The sequence below is a fragment of the Salvelinus alpinus genome, chromosome 5 (genome assembly GCF_045679555.1).
Source record: "Salvelinus alpinus chromosome 5, SLU_Salpinus.1, whole genome shotgun sequence".
In the NCBI taxonomy this organism is placed as follows: Eukaryota; Metazoa; Chordata; class Actinopteri; order Salmoniformes; family Salmonidae; genus Salvelinus; species Salvelinus alpinus.
The window spans coordinates 69,606,614-69,625,252 of record NC_092090.1 but is presented as its reverse complement, the minus strand read 5'-3'; the positions used below and the strand labels follow the sequence as shown (position 1 = coordinate 69,625,252).

The 18,639-nt window shown below is 44.7% G+C and overlaps 1 protein-coding gene across 2 annotated transcripts; it reads left to right on the top strand.

The window, feature by feature from the left end:
* Positions 1-2,081: 2,081 nt before the first annotated feature.
* On the top strand, positions 2,082-18,169 carry LOC139576614 (B-cell linker protein-like). 2 transcript variants are annotated; one of them, XM_071402901.1, is made up of 19 exons: positions 2,082-2,228; positions 4,919-4,944; positions 5,067-5,101; positions 5,244-5,284; positions 5,385-5,478; positions 5,646-5,740; positions 5,844-5,907; positions 8,071-8,181; positions 8,484-8,512; positions 8,724-8,760; positions 8,960-9,038; positions 9,323-9,350; positions 9,565-9,595; positions 9,782-9,887; positions 15,029-15,066; positions 15,637-15,680; positions 15,865-15,933; positions 16,606-16,764; positions 17,243-18,169. In XM_071402901.1, the coding sequence occupies exons 1-19, from the start codon at positions 2,220-2,222 to the stop codon at positions 17,357-17,359; spliced, it is 1,212 nt and encodes a 403-aa protein (XP_071259002.1). In that variant the 5' UTR covers positions 2,082-2,219; the 3' UTR covers positions 17,360-18,169. The 2 variants fall into 2 exon arrangements, with proteins under 2 accessions (XP_071259002.1, XP_071259003.1); XM_071402902.1 differs by having other exon boundaries at positions 16,606-16,807.
* The last annotated feature ends 470 nt before the right edge of the window (positions 18,170-18,639 follow it).

Genomic DNA, 18,639 nt, shown 5'->3' with positions numbered 1-18,639 from the left:
ACCATCAAACAGGCAAAGCGTCAATACAGGACTAAGATCAAATCGTACTACACCGGCTCCGATGCTTGTCAGATGTGGCAGGGCTTGCAAACTATTACAGACTACAAAGGGAAGCACAGCCGAGAGCTGCCCAGTGACACAAGCCTACCAGACGAGCTAAATAACTTTTATGCTCGCTTCGAGGCAAGTAACACTGAAACATGCATGAGAGTATCAGCTGTTCTGGATGACTGTGTGATCACTCTCTCCGGAGCCGATGTGAGTAAGACTTTCATAAGGCCGCAGTGCCAGATGGATTACCAGGACGTGAACACAGAGCATGCTCTGACCAACTGGCAAGTGTTTTCACTGACATTTTCAACCTCTCCCTGTCTGAGTCTGTAATACCAACATGTTACAAGCAGACCACCATAGTCCCTGTGCCCAAGAACACTAAGGTAACCTGCCTAAATGACTACCGACCTGTAGCACTCACGTCTGTTGCCATGAAATCCACATCACCAACAAACTAACAAGGTCCAAGCACACCAAGAAAGTCATGACAAAACCTATTCCCCTAAGGAGACTGAAAAGATTTGGCATGGGTCCTCAGATCCTCAAAAGGCTTCACAGCTGCACCATCGAGAGCATCCTGATGGGTTGCATCACTACCTGGTATGGCAACTGCTCGGCCCCCGATCGCAAGGCACTACAGAGGGTAGTGCGTACGGCCCAGCACATCACCAGGACCTCTATACCAGGAGGTGTCAGAGGAAGGCCCTAAAAATTGTCAAAGACTTCAGCCACCCTAGTCATAGACTGTTCTCTCTGCTACCGCATGGCAAGCGGTACCGGAGCGCATAGTCTAGGTCCAAGAGGCTTCTAAACAGCTTCTACCCCAAGCCATAAGACTACTGAACAGCTAATCAGATGTCTACCCAGACTATTTGCATTGCCCCCCCCCCCCCCGCCCCACCCTCTTCCACGCTGCTGCTACTCTCTGTTATTATTTTTAATAACTCTACCTACATGTACATATTACTTAAATTACCTCGACACCGCTGCCCCCGCACATTGACTCTGTACCGGTACACCCTGTATATAGCCCCGCTATTGTTATTTACTGCTGCTCTTTAATTATTTGTTATTCTTATCTCTTCGTTTTTTGGGGTGTATTGTCTTAAAACTGCATTGTTGGTTATTAAGGGGTTGTAAGTAAGCATTTCACTGTAAGGTCTACACCTGTTGTATTCGGCGCATGTGACAAATAACATTTGATTTGATTTGATATCACAAGGATTAAAAGGGATTTGCCAGTAGATTGTTGACTTGATTCATGATGATGACTGCTAGCTAAGATTTTGAAAGTAAGATGTTGACATGATCGGTCCAATCAAAGCTACTGTACATATAACATGATTTGACATAATTTTATCTGTGGCCAATGACCTTGAGCCTTCTTGGATGGGCACTTCTAATGTATCTCTATGGCAGTACCCAAGTGGCTAGAATTTTGTAGCTCTACCCTTAGACTTGGCCTTGACGTAGTGTCCCCATGAGTGACAGAACGCTGAGCAAATTATGGCGCAATGCTCCATATTTTCTGCTGGCTTGCCCCGCCACCACTGAATCACCTGCATTTTGGAGTTATCTTACTCAAGAAAACAAAAAAGAGACCATGTTTGTATACGGCTTTATTAACTAAATTATATATATATTTTTATACATTGTTTGCAAACTAATATGTGACACGTATTAATGCCAAAATAACATCTATTAAAAATAAAAATGGCCATCAAATGCGGGGTTCAAAACAGGTGGGGCTCTACCCCACCTGCCCTGAATGACGGGTCTCCACTGGACTTAGCCTGGTCTCAGAAGTTAAAGTGCGCTCTTCCTTATACTGCATATAGGACCATAAAACTTTACTGATTCAACATTATGCTGGGGAAAAATGTAACTTTAACATTTATTTAGTTTTTTTGGCGACAGCCAGGCAACAAGCAGGCTAGGCTGTAAACCAGGTGGCACTTAGCAGTCAGAGTGACGGAGTGGAATGCAAATGATCAGAGAGAGAGAGAGAGAGAGAGAGAGAGAGGCGCATCAGGACTGTTGTAGCTGCTAGCCTAACTGTTCATAGTTCAGTGTTCCTTGTCCCGCTCTTACTCTAATGTGTATTTGCATCTGAGGCCAGCAACAAAGGAATTTCCTCATGAGTTGAGAAGAGAGACTCCAAAATTATGACAATGGTAACGTACAGTTTCAATTTATTACCTTCTGAAAATAATCAGACAAGAATAGAACATATAAAGTTTAGAACATTTAAACTTTGTACAGACCTCTCACTTTGCGGCGATAAAAGGAAATTACACATAGCCCAATTTGCATATAACATTGCAACAAATTGTTCAGAAACGTAGAAATACAGTAGTAGGCTACCTTCATTACGGAATGGAGAACTGTGAGGATTGTTATAATGATGAGTCATACACTTTTACAGTGTTATACAGTGTGGACTTTCACTTTTCGTACAGTGGCTTTGTTGTTGATCAAGTAAACGGTGTCACCTGCTCCCCGTTATTGCGTTCAATTGCTCTGCCTACACAAGCTCCCAACGTCAACACTCACAGCTGTGTAATGCCGAAGATTAGAATGTTTACCAGTCATTAAAATCATTCCCTAAATGAAAGGTTTTCACTGCAACATGTCCATTATTAAATAATGATACCTGTAGTGATTGAAAGGGAACAGCTGATGCAGGGCTTGAGATCCATTGGTGTTTTCAGGGGTATGTGCCAATAATATCTCGTTCACTACTTCACACAAATGTTAAAGTATAGGATTGGGCTAGAGAGAGAGTTTCCACCATATTTCTTATATCAGTCATTATCTTTTAAATCAGTGAAGGTAAGTGAAGAAGTGCACACTTCGGGAAGATGATGAGATATTGGGATGTGGCCAGAGGGAGCCACAACCACCTGATCTGTGCCAGAAAGGTGCAGACCTCTTGGAAGAGGTCGTAGTAGCGACGATCACATACTGGGAGGCTATCTGGCCTAGTAGTATTGAAGTCCATGGTAGCTAAGAGTTTTGCTTGTACAATAGTAAGGTGCCATGATGTGAAATACACTGTAAGATAAACCTCTAGAAAATAGTTACCCAATACATGTATGGCTGTACCATTGCACTTTACTAGGCAGAACCAGAAGCCAGCACACCTGTGAGCAGCTTAGCATTAGCCAGTGCAACTGCACTGTGCTCTGTCACTGTTTGCATCAGATACGATTCATAGTCACACGGCCATTTCCCTTTTCTACTGGTGGTTTATGGTCTCCCACGGTCCATAACAATGTCATTTTCTGTGGTCACTATCACTCTCCCTTGCTTAAAGGGCTAGCTCAGAACACAATCATAAATGTATCGTTTTCATATCATAGATGTTGTCAAGCCGAGCTCATTATTGAACACATTGCCTGCTCCCTTCTCTAAAATTAAACTGGGATTTTCAGACTGGGTGAAAAACAAGAGATTGCTATTTGAAAGAGTTTACGCAGATACTGTTAATTGGATAATGAACATGCGTGACAGATTTAAACTCTGCTGCCTGGGACACAAACAATAACAAAGTAAGGAATCCTCAGCTTACTTGCTGTATTTGCTGTACTTTTATATATTTCGTAATCAACATGTTGCGGTCTTTCTTGGTCTATATACAAACTACTTCAAAGGTAGGAAAGACATGAGTTATTCAATTAACAACACTAAACAGGACATGCCAATGATTTAAGACGTGTCAGAACATGAATATGTTAAAGACGGCGCCTAGGACTGTAACAATGGGGGAAATTATATTCAAAGTAGTGTCGACCTGAGGCATAGATATCAGTTATGACTCATGACATCTTCCTTTCAACTAATTAAACAGACCTACAGCTTGCTAACCATAATGCCAGAGGATCCCTGCAGTCTATAAAATGTTCATTGAATGATTAGTTGATAGATTGACTGATAGATTAGTTGATAGTTGACTGATAGATTCATTGATTGATAATGACACTGTTTAAGTAATGGGATGCAGTAGAACAGAAAATTGATTTGTTTGCTAAAAAGAGACTTTAGCAAAGACCATGTGGGCTGGCTTTGTTCATTACCAATGTTGACACACAGGATATTTAAACATTAACCAGATGAATCAACTCAAACTGTTCTTCTCTTGCCTTCCCCCCCCCCTCCACTCTCCCCGTCTCATCCCCCCCATCCTCTCTCCCATATCCACTCTCCCCGTCTCACTTTCCCCTTTCCCTCCCCCTCTCTACTTCTGGGATAATTTACATCAGTCCTTCCTCTCCTCTCTGACCTGCCATGCTGTGAAAACACCAGCCAAGTACACTTCCTGGTTTAAGTAATCTGTTTCATCACGGGGACAGTGTGCCACACATTACAGCCTCAATTATCCTCCTCTCCCAGATACACACATTGATGTGGCTTCACGAGATCATTTGTCATTTGTGTAATCATTTGTGTAAATAGTTTCTTTCACCTAGTATAAAAGAAAGACGTCTTTTAGATTGTTGGACATTTAAATTCCCAATATTCCCCTGTGGTACTTTGTGATAGTTTGTCATCTTCAAAGTAGTTTCATTCTAATTTATTCTGACCTGAGGTCTTGGCTTTGGATTAAAGCTCTTTTGTCTAGCTTAGTGACCTCCGATAGATAAAGCAGTCATTGACACAGCCTGTGTAATAGCTCTGATAGCGAGTCTGATGGGAGAGTTAATTACATGTAAATATCTGGGATGGGCCAGACATACAGTATAACGGCACCGTTTATCGTATGATGTCACACAACCGGTATGAAAACGACAGTGTTGAGATTGCATCGTGACTGCGTTCGTGTGTGTGCTACTCACTTCACAGTCAATTCTGTTTCCTTTTTCAGAGTTTCTTTGGAAAATTCAAGAACCTGTAAGTAGCCTACAGTGTAGATAAACGTTTTGTTCGTCAGTCTTATATGCCTTCCTCTGACCAGAAATGTAAGCCACTGACATGACACCACACGCAAGTAACATTTCTCTTTTTCATTACAGACACAGTGGGCCTCCAGCTCCACCCAAAAGAATAGGTGAGCCTTCAGGAAATCCCCCTTATTATGCTCGTTGCAATAGGGTTCCTCTTTATGGAAGTTGTAATGTAATGTGCTTCTTCTGCTCTCTTTCTCCATCCCCCTTCTCTACTTTCTCTCGGTCTCTATTTATTTGTTTCAGAGAACAGTGCGGGGTATGGTGGCTGGCCAGAAGACGAGTTTGTAAGTAGAAAGACACACGCATACACACGGACCCAGACTGACACGCCAATGGATACTTTGTTGTGAGAGGTCCTGTGTGGTCTTCTTGTGTGTATCACAGGACGATGAGGATGGGAACACATATGAGGCTCCCCCCTGTGAGCGACCGGCCATGAAGGTTCCTCCCAGACATGTGGAGGAGAACGTCTATTTGGGTAACACCACCACTGTAGACTATCATTCTCATTTGAGATTTGCTCAAATCTGACTTTCATGGAAAGTATGCATTGATGCCAATGGGAGTTTGGTGCGTGGATCTCAAGTTATAATTTGTATGTATTGTTTTGAGGTTGTTTTTTGTTGCTGTTTTTGTGTTCCACAGATAGCTCTTCAGAGAGGTCCAATCGTGTTCTTCCCAAAAGGCAGGCAGCTCCGCCCCCAAGGCCAGCCAAGATGGCGCCCATGGGCAAAGCATCGGTAAACTATCAGAGTATCAATGCCCATGCCTACCTCTTACTAGCCTGTCTCTGTGTGTCTACATACCTTTAGTGTTATTTAATGTTGTCTTTTCCCTCTATAGAAACAGCAGCCTCACCATCAGCCTGACCCTGAGGAGTTCTACATTGACCCCAACACCAAGAAACGTGAGACACCTCTCTCTATCCCTGTCTCTCCATCCTCCCCTCTCTATCCTCCTCTCTCTATCCTCTTCTCTCTATCCTCCTCTCTATCCTCTTCTCTCTATCCTCCTCTCTATCTTCTTCTCTCTATCATATTCTCTCTATCCTCCTCTCTCTATCCTCCTCTCTATCTTCTTCTCTCTATCATCTTCTCTCTATCCTCCTCTCTCTATCCTCCTCTCTATCTTCTTCTCTCTATCATCTTCTCTCTATCCTCCTCTCTCTATCCTCCTCTCTATCCTCTTCTCTATCTTCTTCTCTCTATCATCTTCTCTCTATTCTCCTCTCTCTATCCTCCTCTCTATCTTCTTCTCTCTATCCTCCCCTCTCTGTTCTCCTCTCTCTATCCTCCTTTCTCTGTCCTCTGTTCTCCTCTCTCTGTCCTCTTCTATCTATCCTCATTTCTCTATCCTCCTCTCTCTATCCTCCTTTCTCTATCATCTTCTCTCTATCCTCCTTTCTCTGTCCTCTCTCTGTCCTCTTCTCTCTATCCTCTTCTCTCTATCCTCCTCTCTCTGTCCTCCTCTCTCTATCCTCTTCTCTCTATCCTCCTCTCTATCCTCTTCTCTCTATCCTCCTCTCTATCTTCTTCTCTCTATCATCTTCTCTCTATCCTCCTCTCTCTATCCTCCTCTCTATCCTCTTCTCTATCTTCTTCTCTCTATCCTCCTCTCTCTATCTTCTTCTCTCTATCCTCCCCTCTCTGTTCTCCTCTCTCTATCCTCCTTTCTCTGTCCTCTGTTCTCCTCTCTCTGTCCTCTTCTATCTATCCTCATTTCTCTATCCTCCTCTCTCTATCCTCCTTTCTCTATCATCTTCTCTCTATCATCTTCTCTCTATCCTCCTTTCTCTGTCCTCTCTCTGTCCTCTTCTCTCTATCCTCCTCTCTCTGTCCTCCTCTCTCTATCCTCCTTTCTCTATCCTCTTCTCTCTATCCTCCCCTCTCTCTATCCTCCCCTGTCTAACATCCTCTCTCTATCTCTATCCTCCTCTCTGTCCTCTTCTCTCTATCCTCCCCTCTCTCTATCTCTATCCTCCTCGCTCTATCCTCCTCTCTGTACTCTTCTTGCTCTGAGGACGCGGCTGGGGATGCCGTCTGTGCCGGCAGCCTTGCGAGGGTTAACACGTTTAAATGTTTTACTCACGTTGGCTGCAGTGAAGGAGAGCCCGCAGGTTTTGGTAGCGGGCCGTGTCAGTGGCACTGTGTTGTCCTCAAAGCGAGCAAAGAAGTTGTTTAGTTTGTCTGGGAGCAAGACATCGTGGTCCGCGGCGGGGCTGGTTTTACTTTTGTAGTCCATGATTGACTGTAGACCCTGCCACATACCTCTCGTGTCTGAGCCGTTGAATTGCAACTCTACTTTGTCTCTATACTGACGCTTAGCTTGTTTGATTGCCTTGAGGAGGGAATAGCTACACTGTTTGTATTCAGTCATGTTTCCGGTCACCTTGCCCTGATTAAAAGCAATGTATGCACTTGCTAATAAACTTGCTCACCGAATCAGCGTATTCATCAATGTTATTGTCCGACGCTATGCGGAACATATCCCAGTCCACGTGATCAAAGCAATCTTGAAGCGTGGAATCCGATTGTTCGGACCAGCGTTGAACAGACCTGAGTCTGGTAGCAGCAGTTGTGATGTGTGTGTAGCATGAATATGTGTGTGGATGTGTGGATGTCTGTGTGGGTGTGTGAGTGAGTGCATGTGTGCTAATGTGCAGAGAATCAGAGCAGGTGGTCAGTCCAGTTCAAGTGTTCAGCAGGCTGATGGCTTGTAGATAGAAACTGTCTCTGAGCCTGTCGGTATCTGACCTCATGGTCCGATAACGTCTGCTCGACGGTAAGGGAGTGAACAGCCCGAGGCTGGGGTGTGTGGGGTCCTTGATGATGCTGCGGGCCTTCCTCAGGCACCGTTTCGAATAAATATCCTGGATGAGTGGGAGTTTCTCCTAAATGATGATTGTGTATTTTAAATCTGGATATGAATTGTGCCCTATACATAGATGTGAATGTTGATTGATGAAAAGGTGTAAAAGGTCATGTAATTCTTGAGGCATGTATTGTACAGGAGAATTAACAAACCAGTAAGTTAAGTTTGAATGGTCAAGCTTCCCTCTCTCTCTCTCTAGCTCCTGAGGTAGACAGGAAGGAGAAGCCAGGGAAAAGGTCTACTCCTAAGAAGTCTGCCCCTCCTCCTTCCCGCCCTGCCCCTGCTCCCACCCCTCCCCCTGCAGAGGAAGGTAAACGCTACAGTTACAGGTCTAGTTCCTGCCCGACTAGTAATTTAGGTGCAAGCAGTGCATTACATCAACCAATGGTTGCATTCCAAGTCATCGACTGTGCATAGCTGATATGTTAAATACCTATCCAGTTGTTGTAAGATCTGGCATGCATCTGCAATGTAGTCGTGCAGGATCTCGACCAATAATCATACCCTGGAACCCTGAAAGGACATTGGTGTGCTATTACATCAAGTCACCACTAGAGGGATGTGTGATACTGCAACAGCATCAGCCTCTGTTTTCTCTGTTATGCATTGCAGATGTCTACCTGGATCCTAATGAAGGACAGGTGAGCCCAACACATCGTTAACAGACAGAGCCTCACCCCTACCTCCAACCCCCAAACCTTAGCCTTTTTATCGCTGTACCCTTTTAACACATTCTTGATGGCCAATCAGTATATTCATAGTTTCATAGGGCCATGAGATGTCTGGTTTCTGGACAATTTCTAATTCGGCCAGAGAGAGGTGATTAATATGCGTGTTGTGTCTCTGTTTCAGGCAGACAGTGATGACCTGTATCTGGAGCCCACAGCAGGTCAGTTACTCCTGTAGACCCACTAATACAGCCTCAGTGTCAATGCATTTATACTGAGGTTTTGACTAGAGAATATATTTTACATGAGATAAAGAGACAGGACATGAATTCCAAATGATTAAAGAAAAAACGTATTTAGCTTATTTTGAGAGAAAAAAATCCTTGGCACTGTCAAAAATAAGTACTCCTGTTTCTCCAGCTTGCCCCCCTGCTCCTCGCGGGCCCATGAGGATGCCCCTCCTACCCAAGACAGCAATTGCCCCTCCCCCCATGCCCATGTGAGTACACCTGTCAAGACATGAGATGAAAAATGCACAAACTCATCTTGGTGTAATTTAGGTGTATATCACCACTTCCATTCTTTTCATAGTTATGCAAATGCAATAACTGAATTTCAATTCACCTCCTGAATTGACTACGTTAAACTGGCCTTGACACCATCCCTGAAACCAGTGCCATTCTATGTCATGAGAGAAGCCATGTTATTGTTTTTGAGTTTTATTGTTTGACATGCGATATCAGCTCAATCCCATTGTGTCTGTCTGTCTGTCTGTCTCTGTAGAAAACCTCCAGTGCCCAGAGCCAAGTCGGTGAGTTTCTCCATTTTCTCCATTTCTCCATCCATTCTCGCACATTATTTAACACACCACGGGCACATGATTTAACACATCACACCACTGGCCGGTTTCTAACACAGAATTTGCCTATTTCAGAGATTCTCCACTGAACATGTTTTTTAGTGCAGGAGTGTAGGCCTTATCTGTGTCCACATTTGAATGAGTTTCACACTTTCCTGTATTCCAGAGTTCTCTACTGGTCAGTGAGGCAAAGACAGGTAAGTGAAACTACATTCTGTCTGACTAAAAATAGATGGATCATGATGATAATGTCTGCATCCCAAATGGCCTATTCCCTACATGCACTACTTTTGACCAGAGGGAACTGAGTGCCATTTGGAACACAACCATGAAGTGAAAATGCAGAACCTGGTCCATTGCTGTGTTTCTGTGACCCTCCCCAGCTCCTCCGCCTGATGTGAAACGCTCCACGTTCCCTGGCAAGCTGCCCCCACCCACCCTAGGCATCAAACCCCCCCTCCCCGCATCCCTAAAGGAACCCAAACCCAGGTGAGGCTTGGGAACACAGCCACTCTCAGCACTATGCATGTACACACTGGATGAGACCACGCTATACGCTGCAAAAACATACATGTTTTATATGTGTTAACCATGTTAAGCAGGTTCATGCTTTATGAACTTTCAGTCCTGTACAAGCAGCAACAGTCAAACACATGGATACCACTTAGTATTGCCTGATAACGATTTCCATTCTGTTGAGGTCTATGAAGAGGATCTTATGTTTGAAGTGTTAAGATGGCGCCGAAGAAGATGACTGACGTGTTACATGCTCCTAACCAACTGTGCTATTTTGTTAGTTTTTTTGTATTGTCTGTAACTTATTTTGTACATAATGTTGCTGCTACCGTCTCTTATGGACATCAGCACAGCGATTATTCACCTCGAACTGGAAGAAGCTTTTTCCTTTAACGAGTCCGACGAGAAGGATATACTGCTTTCCCGGGAACAGGCCCAAATCCCCGTCATTTGCGTGAAGTAAAGACGAAGGAAAAAGGGGGCGCAGGTCAGGCTGCCTTCTGAGAATCCGTAGGCTAGCAAGTAAAACTCCCACTGCCATCCGTTCTACTGGCTAACATGCAATCATTGGAAAATCAAATTGATGACCTACGATTACGACTATCCTACCAACGGGACATGAAAAACGGGAATATCTTATGTTTCGTGGCTGAACGAGTCGTGGCTGAACGACGACACGGATAATATAGAGCTGGCGGGATTTTCCATGCACCGGCAGAACAGAGAAGAAGCTTTGTCATGTAAGACGAGGGGTGAGGGTGTGTGTCTTTTTGTCAATAACAGTTGGTGCGTGATGGATATTAATATTAACTCATTATTAATATTTAAAAAGTCTTGAGGTATTGCTCGAGTACTCGAGTACCTTATGATAAGCTGTAGACCAGACTATCTACCAAGAGAGTTCTCATCTTTATTATTCGAAGCCGTCTATTTGCCACCACAGACCGATGCTGGCACTAAGACAGCAACTCAACCAACTCTATAAGGCCATAAGCAAACAAGAAAATGCTCATCCAAAAGCAGCACTCCTATTAGCTGGGGACTTTAATGCAGGCAAACTTAAATCAATTTCACAATTTGTTTACCAGCATGTCATATGTGCAACCAGAGGGGGAAAAAACTCTAGACCACCTTTACTCCACACACAGAGATGCATACAAAGCTCTCCCCCGCCCTCCATTTGACAAATCTGACCATAATTCTATCCTCCTGATTCCTGCTGACAAGCAAAAACTAAAGCAGGAAGTACCAGTGACCTGCTCAGTATGGAAGTGGTCAGACGATGCGGATGCTACGGTACAGGACTGTTTTGCTAGCACAGACTGGAATATGTTCCGGGATTCATCCAATGACATTGAGGAGTATACCTCCTCAGTCATCAGCTTCATCAATAAGTGCATCGACGACTTCGTCCCCACTGTGACCGTACGTACATATCCCAACCAGAAGCCATGGATTGCAGGCAACATCCGCAGCGAGCTAAAGGCTAGAGCTGCCGCTTTCAATGAGCGGAACACTAATCCGGATGCTTATAAGCTATGCCCTCAGATGAACCATCAAACAATTAAACAGGCAATACAGGATTAAGATTGAATCCTACTACACCGGCTCTGACACTCGTCGGATGTGGCAGGGCTTGAAAACTATTACGGACTACAAAGGGAGACCCAGACGCGAGCTGCCCAGTGACACGAGCACACCAGACGAGCTAAATGCAAGCAACACTGAAGCATGCACGAGAGCACCAGCTGTTCTGGATGACTGTGTGATAACGCTCTCGGTAGCCGATGTGAGCAAGACCTTTAAACAGGTCAACATTCACAAAGCCGCGAGGCCAGACGGATTACCAGGACGTGTACTCAAAGCTTGCACGAACCAACTGGCAAGTGTCTTCACTGACATTTTCAATCTCTCCCTGACCGAGTCTATAATACCTAAACTCAGCAAAAAAAGAAACATCCCTTTTTCAGGACCCTGTCTTTCATAGATAACTCGTAAAAATCCAAATAACTTCACAGATCTTCATTGTAAAGGGTTTAAACACTGTTGCCCATGCTTGTTCAATGAACCATAAACCATTAATGAACATGCACCTGTGGAACGGTTGTTAAGACACTAACAGTAATTAAGGTCACAGTTATGATAATTTAGGACACTAAAGAAGCCTTTCTACTGACTCTGAAAAACACCAAAAGAAAGATGCCCAGGGTCCCTGCTCATCTGCGTGAACGTGCCTTAGGCATGCTGCAAGGAGGCATGAGGACTGCAGATGTGGCCAGGGCAATAAATGGCAATGTCCGTACTGTGAGACGCCTAAGACAGCGCTACAGGGAGACAGGATGGACAGCTGATCGTCCTCGCAGTGGCAGACCACGTGTAACAACGCCTGCACAGGATCGGTACATCTGAACATCACACCTGTGGGACAGGTACATGATGGCAACAACAACTGCCCGAGTTACACCAGGAATGCACAAGCCCTCCATCAGTGCTCAGACTGTCCGCAATAGGCTGAGAGAAGCTGGACTGAGGGCTTGTAGGCCTGTTGTAAGGCAGGTCCTCACCAGACATCACCGGCAACTACGTTGCCTATGGGCACAAACCCACCGTCTCTGGACCAGTCAGGACTGGCAAAGAGTGCTCTTCACTTACGAGTCGCGGTTTTGTTTCACCAGGGGTGATGGTCGGATTTGCGTTTATCATTGAAGGAATGAGCGTTACGCCGAGGCCTGTACTCTGGAGCAGGATCGATTTGGAGGTGGAGGGTCCGTCATGGTCTGGGGCGGTGTGTCACAGCATCATCGGACTGAGCTTGTTGTCATTGCAGGCAATCTCAACGCTGTGTGTTACAGGGAAGACATCCTCCTCCCTCATGTGGTACCCTTCCTGCAGGCTCATCCTGACATGACCCTCCAGCATGACAATGCCACTAGCCATACTGCTCATTCTGTGCATAATTTCCTGCAAGACAGGAATGTCAGTGTTCTGCCATGGCCAGCGAAGAGCCCAGATCTCAATCCCATTGAGCATGTCTGGGACCTGTTGGATCGGAGGGTGAGGGCTAGGGCCATTCCCCCCCAGAAATGTATGGGAACTTGCAGGTGCCTTGGTGGAAGAGTGGGGTAACATCTCACAGCAAGAACTGGCAAAGCTGGTGCAGTCCATGAGGAGGAGATGCACTGCAGTACTTAATGCAGCTGGTGGCCACAACAGATACTGACTGTTACTTTTGATTTTGACCCCCCCTTTGTTCAGAGACACATTATTCAATTTCTGTTAGTCACATGTCTGTGGAACTTGTTCAGTTTATGTCTCAGTTGTTGAATCTTGTTATGTTCATACAAATATTTACACATGTTAAGTTTGCTGAAAAGAAACGCAGTTGACAGTGAGAGGATGTTTCTTTTTTTGCTGAGTTTACATGTTTCAAGCAGACCACCATAGTCCATGTGCCAAAGGTAGCGAAGGTAACCTGCCTAAATGATTAACGCCCCGTAGCACTCACGTCGGTAGCCATGAAGTGCTTTGAATGGCTCACATCAACAACATCCTCCCGGATACCCTAGACCCACTCCAATTTGCATACCGCCTCAACAGATCCACAGATGATGCAATCTTAATCACACTCCACACTGCCCTTTCTCACCTGGACAAAAATAACACCTATGTGAGAATGCTGTTCATTGACTACAACTCAGCATTCAACACCATAGTGCCCACGAAGCTCATCACTAAGCTAAGGACCCTGGGACTAAACACCTCCCGCTGCAACTGGATTCTGGACTTCCTGACGGGCCGCCCCCAGGTGGTAAGGGTAGGCAACAACACGCCTGCCACGGTGATCCTCAACACTGGGGCCCCTCAGGGGTGTGTACTTAGTCCCCTCCTGTACTCCCTGTTCTCCCACGACTGTTTGCCAAACACGACTCCAACACCATCATTAAGTTTGCTGACGACACAACAGTGGTAGGCCTGATCACAGACAACGATGAGACAGCCTATAGGGAGGAAGTCAGAGAACTGGCAGTGTGGTGCCAGGTCAACAACCACTCCCTCAAGACAAAGGAGCTGATTTTGGGCTACAGGAAAAGGCGGGCCGAACAGGCCCCCATTAACATCAACGGGGCTGTAGTGGAGCGGGTCGAGAGTTTCAAGTTCCTTGGTGTTCACATCACCAACGAACTATCATGGTCCAAACACACCAAGACAGTCGTAAAGAGGGCACGACAAAACCTTTTCCCCCTCAGGAGACTGAAAAGATTTGGCATGGGTCCCCAAATCCTCAAAAAGTTATTTAGCTGAACCATCGAGAGCATCCTGACCGGTTGCATCACCGCCTGGTATGGCAACTGCTCGGCATCTGACGGTAAGGCGCTACAGAGGGTAGTGCGTACGGCCCAGTACATCACAGGGGCCAAGTTTGCTGCCATCCAGGACCTATATAATAGGCGGTGTCAGAGGAAAGCATATAAAATTATCAGAGACTCAGGTCACCCAAGTCATAGACTATTTTCTCTGCTACCGCATGGGAAGCGGTACCGGAGCACCAAGTCTTTGACCAAAAGGCTCCGTAACAGCTTCTACCCCCAAGCCGTAAGACTGCTGAACAATTAATCAAATGGCCACCGGACTATTTACATTGAACCCCCCCCCCATTTGTTTTGTACACTGCTGCTACTCGCTGTTCATTATCTATGCATAGTCACTTCACCCCTTCCTACATGTACAAATTACCTCAACTAACCTGTACACCCACACACTGACTCGGTACCGGTACCCCCTGTATATAGCCTCGTTATTGTTATGTTATTGTGTTACTTTTTATTATTTTTCCCTTCAGTTTATTTGGTAAATATTTTCTTAACTCTTCTTGAACTGCACTGTTGGTTAAGGGCTTGTAAGTAACCATTTCACCTTAAGTTCTACACTTGTTGTATTCGGTGCATGTGACAAATAAAGTTTGATTTGATCTGTGATAACATAGCTAACAAGTCTTTGAAGTATGAAGGCCTACTGTTCTTGCGTATTCAATATTGTTGTAGCCACAGGCCTATATTGCTCATCTATTATAGTAAGCATGTTGGCTAACATTGGACCTGTTATCTGTGTTGCAGCCCCCCTCCCCCGCCCATTATAGACACTACCGCAGCAGGTAAGAGCATGCTGGGAACAGGACCAGTTTTGGGTCACAGCTGAAGGATAGACAGCCATAGAAATGGAAATAAAGGATGTGTGGAACTCTGAAATGCTCCAACTGTGGTTTGCTAATCAGAGGGAAGGACATCCTTCATTTCTTTACATTTGTGTTGTTTTTCTGTCCACATAATATGAACATGTTGGAGGTGCATATTGTTCATTTTTCATTACCTATGTGAATTGGAAGCCATTTCCATTATAACGTGAATTATAACATAATTATAACTTGTTTAACCCCTTCATCTAGGGTCACTGTGGCTACTATCAGTAGTGCTGTCCAGCATACTTGTGGCCTTGATTGCAACTACATGCTTTATTTTGAATAGACTGTAGAGCAGGGTTTCCTAAACTCGGTCCTGCTCCCCCGCCCCCAGCTGTGGAGTGCTAGGGCAAAACCCAAACCATGCACCCAGGGGGGGGGGGGGGGGGGGGACCAAATTTGAGACCTGAGACCAAATTTGGGAAACCCTGCTGTAGAGCACTCTACACGTTGGTCAACAACTCATTATTTCTCTCTATGCCAAAGTTTCTCCCTCTGTTATGAAGACAACCATGCAGGCAGGAAAGGAGGTATGTGTCTTTCCCTCTCATACCGTACCTCTCATGTAACCATGCATAATACAGTGTTAAAGTGCTACAAATGTTGCTGCAAACCTTAGTTAAATGGTGATATACCTGAAGTATGGGGTATACTTGGATATAACTGTGGTGGCAGGCAGGGGAGGGCATCATAGAGAACTGTGGTGTGTTACAGGAGAAAGAGTGGTTCGCTGGAAACTGCAATAGAAAGACTGCTGAGGACCTCTTACTGCAGATCAACAAGGTGGGATACACACACACACTGGAGATGAGCACACACACACAAATGCACGCAAATACACACACACACACACACACACAGTTCTTGAAGTACCATATAAAATAAAAACTGAAAATGACAAAAAAAAAATGGTAAAGAATCCCCAGCTCTGAAGGACCTGACCAATGTGATTCCTGAATCAATATGATTAGTTATAGTTAGTTAGCCAGTATTCCTCAACAGTGAATCAATACTTCATTGATCTATTAGCCTGTCCACTTGGTCCTCTGTGGTTCTCTCCCCTCCTCTCTATATGTTGCTCAGGTGCTGCTGATGTTTTGTGATTATGTGTTATAATGCTGCTGATTATATGAGTGTATCTGTCTCTGGCCCTTTGTCTTTACTAACACAGCCGACCTGTTTCATTTCACGCTGAAATAGACAAGTAGCGATGTGAGAGTAATCTCGGTCGTAACTCCCCTTTATTTGACTGTGTGTGTGCGTGTGTGTGCGTGTGTGTGTAGCCTCGGGTTACAGCTGACACATACACACACCATCACTGAGTCTGATTAATCTGTGCTCATTCAAAGACCCTGTGGATTTTGATACTGATATCCATTCTCTCCTCCCTCCCTCATTCGCTCCGCTCCCCTCCCCTCCCGCTGCCTATTCCTCCCCCCTCTCTCCCTCTTGTAGGACGGGGCATTCCTTATACGTCGCAGTTCAGCCCAGAACGCCCGTCAGCCCTACACACTGGCTGTCCTATACAGACAGAAGGTCTATAACATCCCCATCCGCTTTCTGGAGGAGACGCGCGGCTACGCCCTCGGAAAGGAGGGCAAGAAGAACGAGGAGGTGAAGAGGCGGGGGGGAAGAGAGGGAGAGTGCTAAACAAGGGGTAAAATAATGAATCGGTGAAAGAGAATGGGAGGATGAGGACGAGAGTGTGAGATGGGGGACACAGAGAGAGAGAGAGAGAGAGAGAGAGAGAGGGGGGAAATGAAAATGTGAGGAGGAGGAGAAGAGAGGGATAGGAGAGGGGAAAAGACAAGAGGCCACAGGAGGAAAGGAGGATTTGCAAAAATTATTTGCAAAGGGAGAATGTGGGGGGAAAAGAATGAAGAGGTCAGGTGGGATAGAGGGAGGATGTGGGAGGAAAGGAGGATGTGTGGAAAAGAGACGAAGGAATGCAACTTAGTACTGTACTGTAACCTCTGCAATAACTATACTGTAGTAACTCTCTCTCTCTCCCTTCCTCTCTCTCTCTCTTTCCCTCGCTACTCCCTCCCTCGCTACTCCCTCCCGCGTCCCTCCCTCCATCTCTCTCTCATAGTTTTTCAGTAGTCTCCAGGAGATCATCTCTCACCACAAGAATAACCAACTGCTGCTGATCGATAGCAAGAGTCAGGCCAAGCACACCACGTATCTCACCCATCCAGCCCATCCATAAACTACATTATCCATAACCCCCACACAATATATATCACCCACCCAGACTGACAAACTACACTACACTACTATAAGGTGGCAGGTAGCCTAGCGGTTAGAGCGTTGGGCCAGTAACTGAAAGGTCGCTGATTTGAATACCTGAGTCGATAAGGTGAAAATTCTGTCAATGTGCCCTTGAGCAAGGCACCTCATTTGCTCCAGGGCCGCCGTGCTACTATTGCTGACCCTGTAAAAAAAACACATTTCACTGCACCTGTACATTTCACTTCGCTGTATGTGACAATAAAACAAAATCTTTTCATAACCCACAGAAATGTGTATCTCACCTACACCAGCCCATTCATAAAGTACATTAAATGCTACCATTAATAACTAAATACATTTGATAACTTGGAAATACTACCTTCAATAGTCATGTTCCTCACCACAACATATCCATTACAAACCCTCGTTTTTGTTTTGTGATGAAAATGGCTAGAAGTGTACATATTACCGTATATCTGTGTACTGTATGTGTTTGTGTGTTTTAAGTATGCTGTAATTACGTCTGTTTGACTTTATTAACCTATTTTTGATTTAAATTAGATTAATTTTAAAATGCTTGCACCTGAATAGAGTAGTGAGTAGTCTATGAAAAGGTATATTCAATACCCGATTCTTGCTCTGACTCTTTATGCAGTGCTTGTTTCAGTGAGTGATGGGCAATTCAATTTTGTGTCTACACCTGTGTTGTGACTGAATACTGTGTAAGTGGGCCATCTGTAAGTTTCTATTTATATAATAATATAGTCTGAAATGTTTTGAAATCCTGTTTGTGTTTTATCATTTTGTTGTATTTGCAACACCACAGCGTGAATGGCATTTATTTCCCTCAAAGTTTAAGTTGTTAGTTTAGATCTCCATAAATGCAAGGATTCACTAATTCCACAAATTAACTTTCAAGAAGGCACACCTGAAATGCATTCCAGGTGACTACCTCATGAAGCTGGTTGAGAGAATGCCAAGAGTGTGCAAAGCTGCCATCAAGGCAAAGGGTGGCTATTTGAAGAATCTCAAATATAAAATATATTTTGATTAGTTTAACACTTTTTTGGTTAATACATGATTCCATATGTGTTATTTAATATTTTTGATGTCTTCACTATTATTATACGATGTTGAAAATAGTAAAATTAAGAAAAACCCTTGAATGAGTAGGTGTTCTAAACTACAGGTAACTGCCAAAATAAAGGAAACACCAACATAAAGTGTCAATAAGGCGTTGGGTCACCACAAGCCAGA

What these genes read in the sequence shown, in the direction of transcription:
- LOC139576614 (XM_071402901.1), top strand. An exon ending in GCTGGCCAGAAGACGAGTTT is followed by an intron (nt 5,285 to 5,384) that starts GTAAGTAGAAAG and finishes TGTGTATCACAG; the next exon opens with GACGATGAGGATGGGAACAC. An exon ending in GGAGGAGAACGTCTATTTGG is followed by an intron (nt 5,479 to 5,645) that starts GTAACACCACCA and finishes TGTGTTCCACAG; the next exon opens with ATAGCTCTTCAGAGAGGTCC.